Source organism: Frankliniella occidentalis, unplaced genomic scaffold (genome assembly GCF_000697945.3).
Source record: "Frankliniella occidentalis isolate FOCC.00 unplaced genomic scaffold, Focc_3.1 Scaffold98, whole genome shotgun sequence".
In the NCBI taxonomy this organism is placed as follows: domain Eukaryota; kingdom Metazoa; phylum Arthropoda; class Insecta; order Thysanoptera; family Thripidae; genus Frankliniella; species Frankliniella occidentalis.
In genome coordinates this window covers 152,729-158,398 of record NW_026267227.1, presented here as the reverse complement: position 1 = coordinate 158,398, position 5,670 = coordinate 152,729, and the positions used below count along the sequence as shown (strand labels likewise).

The 5,670-nt window shown below is 47.1% G+C and overlaps 2 protein-coding genes across 2 annotated transcripts in view; one reads left to right on the top strand and one right to left on the bottom strand.

Annotated features, from left to right (window-relative positions):
- LOC113209099 (ankyrin repeat and SAM domain-containing protein 1A-like) overlaps positions 1–5,670 on the bottom strand; it is a 68,465-nt gene that overhangs the window by 25,428 nt on the left and 37,367 nt on the right. Inside the window, exon 8 of the mRNA XM_052269658.1 lies at positions 1,620–1,788. Coding sequence (XP_052125618.1) covers positions 1,620–1,788 — 169 coding nt within the window. The remainder of the gene's footprint in view (positions 1–1,619; positions 1,789–5,670) is intronic.
- Positions 2,407–3,999, top strand: LOC127749832 (uncharacterized). The gene is made up of 4 exons (XM_052269650.1): positions 2,407–2,814; positions 3,041–3,211; positions 3,516–3,680; positions 3,814–3,999. Exons 1-4 carry the CDS (start codon positions 2,728–2,730, stop codon positions 3,970–3,972), a joined length of 582 nt encoding a protein of 193 aa, XP_052125610.1. The 5' UTR covers positions 2,407–2,727; the 3' UTR covers positions 3,973–3,999.

Genomic DNA, 5,670 nt, shown 5'->3' with positions numbered 1-5,670 from the left:
AGTTCTCGCATTATGAGGTAGAATATGCTGGGTTAAACCGGGAACATTTTGTTTATTCTACCGCCTGCTGCAAATGAAAATTGCATCGCCCAGATACGAGTATGTTCTTCGCGAAAAATGAAGGACCAAGAGAAGAGATTTCTCCATGCGTATAGTTTCTGGGGGACAAAACTGTAGTACTTAAACTTTCCCCATGCAGGCATCATCCCCTGTCTCGGAACCACGATTCGCATTACATCCTAGCAAACATGCCCTTGGCTTGCAAAGCAGCAAGCATCGCGACCATCGCTGCCATCACCAGCAGCAAGGGCACCAGGCGCGCTGTAGAATGAAGCGGCTTCCTCCGCGAGGCGGCAGAAATCAGTTTGTCACTTTGTCCTCGTGTCCTCTGCCACCTCATCGTCCTCCACAACCTCCTCGTCCTCGTCGTCGTCGTCCTTCACGTCCTCGCTCTGCACGTCTTTATCCTCGTCCTCTACGTCCTCGTCCTCATCCTTTTCCTCCACGTCCTCGTCCTCGACGTCTTCATTCTCGTCCTCCACGTCCTCGTCGTCCACCACGTCCCACGTCCTTGTCGTCCTCCACGTCCTCGTCGTCCTCCTCCTCATCGTCTCCGTCCTCCTCCTATCCCACCCCTCTCAAGTGCTGGGCGCGTGGCCGGTGTACCCGTGACAAAGCGGTGGGGCGCAAAGCGGAATGGTGAGCGGGTGCGATCGGTCGTGCTCATGGTGGCCATGGCGGTGGTGGTGGTGGTGGTGATGACGGTGGTGGTAGGTGGTGGTGATCAGCGGGGGGTGCACGCTCTCGGCTTACTTGTCGTGCTGCCACTACTACGGGACGGGTGGCGCTGGGAGCCCGGTGACGACTCTTCGCCGACGGCGCCCTGGCCGAGGCCGGGTGGGCCCTGCCGCCCCGTACGAGGCACGGGACGACCCCATCTACCCCACGAGGACCGCGTCCAGGAGTCGTCAGAGTCGTCTGCTGCAACCATCAGCTTGGCTTGGGGCGGGCGGGCTTTGGCTTGGCTTTAGCTGGCACTACAGTGAGGCACTACAACTACAGCTAGAGAGAGAGAGACAGACTGTCGACACTGGGGTTAGCCGCACTACAGACCAGCGACAATACCGCGCCGTGAGGGTAAGCCAGAGGCGAAGGGCGCACATGAGGCAAAGAGGCACATAAACTTTGGGGCAACACTACCATACTTTGCCAATAGAAACGAGTAAAAGGTTGGTGACTGTAGCGGGAGCAGCTGATACAGAATTGTTTTTACAAAAAAAGAATAGTTGTGAGTTAAACTATCGTGCAGTTTCCCGAGTTAAATCCCTTTTGGAGGCGAGGGAAGGAATGGATACGGAGGCTACAAATGTGTGCCCAGACTAGTGGTATTGATCGAGTAAAGTTGCTTAATTTTCCGTTTGGATGGAAGGCGGAAAGGAAATCATCTCCAAGTTTAGTGGGTTGTGACGGTTTCGTCTCGTACGGTCCAAGATTTGCAACTTTAAGCGCTGGAAAATCCGAAGAAAAAAAGAAAGGTCCCTCATTTCCCCCTTTTTTTTCAAATTTGCACGCAAATTTTTTATATTCTAGTGGCGTGGTTGAGTGCAAAAATAACTTACCAGCAAAGGGCGCGTCCCCGATGTACTCCTCCACCATGTTGTCCGAGTGCATGGAGATGCTGGAGCAGATGGAGCCCGACAGGCTGCCGGCCGTGTTCCACACGGAGCACACGAGCAGGTCGTCGTCCGTCTCGGTCTCCATGTCCCTGGAGCTGCGCTTGTGGTACTCCTGCGGGCAGACGAGCGACATGAGGCGCGGGCACCACATGACCGGGATGGGCCCAGTATGGAGGGCCCAGTATGACGGGCGGGACGCCACTGAGGGGCGCTTCCGCCCCAGCGGCGACCCTGCGTCCGGGAACCCCACTGCTGCTGCTGCTGCGGCGCCCGCGACCTTTAAATGGCATCGGGTGACCTAGTGACCTCGCTGTGGGACAGCTTTCAATTACCTCACATCATCGGAGAAATGCAAATGTGCGCCACACTCTTAGTTCCTTGCGCACAGAGCATATCCACTGTAAACTGGCTGTTGGAGTTATTCTTCATCTCAGAACACCAAGTAATATTGGCGACTTTGGACGCCAAATGTTGGCGTTCTTCCTCACAGAGCGCCAAATTTTGACGCCAAAATATTTGGCGTTCAAATACCCCCAACCAGTTTACAGTGTTTTCATATTTACGAAGGGTTGGGGGTTTTGTACAGTACAAAGGATTTTGGAACCGCCATATCTCATACGGATTTTACGGATTTTACCTCATATTGCAAAGAGCACCGCTTTGTTTGACGGAGACGTGTGCTTCTTCGTAATACAAAGCCGAGGCCTTTCGTAACTTACTGGGAAATTTGTTTGTAATACGAAGGTGCCAGCTACTTTGTACGTTACCAAGAGCAGGTCTTTTGTAAGAAACTTAAAGTATGAGAAACTCATCGCAGTATATTCACGGTGTCGAATCGGCGTGACGCATTTCAAAATAACGTCGATTTCGAGGCCCCCCAAAAAATAAAATACATGGGCGCACCAGAACAGATGATGACGTTAGTAGGAAAAATCACACCCAATCGTTTGCGTGAGGTTAAGTGTACTTTTCCGGAGCACGCCAGTTCCGTTCCGGCCACACCACTCAGTGCCGATGGGATCCACTAAATACGGCCTTCCCCTGCTGCCAGATGTACCGATACATGGCATTACTACTCGTGCCCCTAGCAGTCATGTGCCACGAGGGTACCCACGGCAAACGATTCAACTCTTTAGTTGTAAGTTAACACATTCGTTTGCGGCGTGATCACAGCCTTTATTCCATGTCCATTTAAAATGCTATTTTGTCAAGAGTGTGCCATAACCGTAACGCCCCAAGAACATAGATTTCTCAAACTGGCAGCGGCCTCATTTGGTGTTCTTTTGTTTTGACTTTTGGCAAACTCATGCTCCTTTCTGCAGATCTTCCTAACGGCGAGGTTTTGCATCTCTTTTTCCAAACAGGGCCCTTTCATTGCTTCTGTCGACCGCTATTACATGTGTGAACCAAACAACCGCCCGCTTCCCTGGAGATGGCATTTGCGCACGACTCACTTCAACCCACACAAACCAAAAGAGTTGCAACATTTGACAGGCAACATTACTGCTAATGAGACTTTTGATGACAGCTGTTGGGTAAGATATTTCAAATACAAGTTTGTGACAATAGGCATCTAATCTAGCGAAGTGTGAGAGTTGCTCACAAATGCACTGCTACCGAGTTGAACACCTGCAAGTACACAATTACGGAGTCGAATAGTTGAAAGTATACAACTTGTAGTTGCACACTCAACTTGCAAGCGTTAAGAAGTTGAACACTTGGTTCATCAGTGAAACAAATTCGTTTGCTAGACGCTATACATACGATTTTTATGAGTAAACGTATCTAGAAATATGACGATTTCAGAAGCAATTACCCAGTAAATCCATGTTATAACAGGGGAGAGTAATTCTTGATGCCTGGTCAAACAACCAATGGAAAGAGAACGCCTTTGTCTTTTACTTCAAAAACAATGGATGTAAAGCTTTCAAAGAAAACATACCTGGATTATACGACCTCGTTTTTAAGAAGACAGAAACTAAAGGCACGTGCAAAATGAAACCTGTAAGTACTTGGACTAGACTGTAATAAGCTTCCTCTTGCCATACTGTTCGTGTTTATTTTTCTAGCAATTAATTGCTTCAGATTCAAACTCAAAGAAAACATAAATATAAAAACTGATTTCTATTACCTACAGGGAGTTTACGAGCTCAATAACGCCCCTATAAACTGGACTTATCCAAAAGTTCCAATCATGCCTTATGGACATTTTAGGTTCAGACTCACGATTGGCAGAGCTGAAAATCTATTCGCTTGCTTGGTGGTAGAATGTTACACAGTACCGAAAGTGGAGTAGCAAAAATATGTTAATAGTAATTTTACTGCTGTACACAGAATATCTTGCAGCCTCTGCGTGGTGTCCAAATAAACGGTTGAAATTTAACCTTGTGTGCTACTTGCTCCCACTAGAGGTGTGCGAATCACCCTTTTTCAGAGGGGGGGGGTAGCGGCCAATCGCGTGCGGGGGCGCGCGGAACCGGAAGGGGGTTAGTGGGTAGAGGTGCGGAGATTACCAGCTGCAAAACGATTAGATTTCGTTGAAATAACATCATATTGTCTACTGGAACCGGAGTAAATGACGTTGGGTGGGGCGTTTGTTTTTGTAGGTTAAAGTTGAATTCGCAGGGTGACCTCCGAAACGTCCTATACTGTTGGCAATAATATCGCGCTTTCACAAAAAATTGTCCAGTTGATTTTTCTAAACGTACTCTTCGTAATTTTAAAATAACAAGTAGTGCATCTGTGTAAAATAACGAACAATTCGTAACTCGGTTATACTCTTTAACCATGTATCTAGAGTATGACAGGGAGGTTTCTGAGATTTTACTCAAAAGTACTTGCAAAATTGGGTTAAGTTTTAGGTACGTTTTCCCACGGTTCTGATCCTTACAATGTGTGCAATTATCTCTTTTTACATTTCTCTCACAGTAAACATCCATCTCAGATAAGAAAGTGTTCGACAGAGGAGTTGCACACTCACTAGTGGACAGCTACCGAGTTGAACATTAGCAACTGACGAGAATTTGCACACTTGGTTTATCAGTGTAGGAGATGGACAAACCTCGTCGATGCTGAAAGTCTTCGGAAGAATCCTCTAGTCTGAAAAACACTGCCTCTTCCGAGGCTGTGAAAATCGAAATGATTTAAACTTCCAACTGGGCGCATTGCTGCGATGTTGGTGCAACTGTGACGAGGCCTTTACACACACACACACACACACACGCAACCAACAACGGCAATCGAAATTGCCACACACGCACGCCACCGCGAGAGAATCCTTTCTTTCAAACAAAGAAAGACAAGCACAAATTTCGACAAAAACGAAGTAAATATTTTTTTTCTAGAAAACAAGGAGCATACTTTGATTCTTAGTAGGATTCATTTTTGTATCAAAGAGGGCTTCTTGAAGTCTGAGGAAGGCTTCTCTTAATTATTTTATAAAAACAGGATTCCCTTACGTCTGGAATAAAAGAAACGATTCTTTGAGTACTGAGCTAAAATATTCGAACATCCAGCCACAGCCACAATCATCCACGACACGAACGCAGCCACACACAACGTGACAATTAATCCATATCGAAACCTATTCTGAATCACACCTAGAAAAGTTTTGCTCCTGATTATAGTAATTTTTTATGTACTTGTTAGCCATGTGTGCATTTTGCTTGTGCTCACATTACTTGTACTCAAAACAAGTGCAATGCACTAGAGAAAAGAACAGTAGACACAAAAGTACTAACGTCAAGAACACGTTTTTTGGTGTTTTTAGGGGGTTGAGGGGGGGGGGCCTCCAACCAAAATATTTACTGTCTATTGCTTTCTGAAAACGTCATATCACCGCCTTGTCATAATCTGCCACTACACCACTCTTTACGCTCTCACACGTAGTTACATCCAGTCTCGCGTATTCCCACACCAGTCACACTTGGCGGTCACAGACCACTTCTCGCAGTCGCAGGCAATCCATTTACACCATAGGATCACATTCACACTT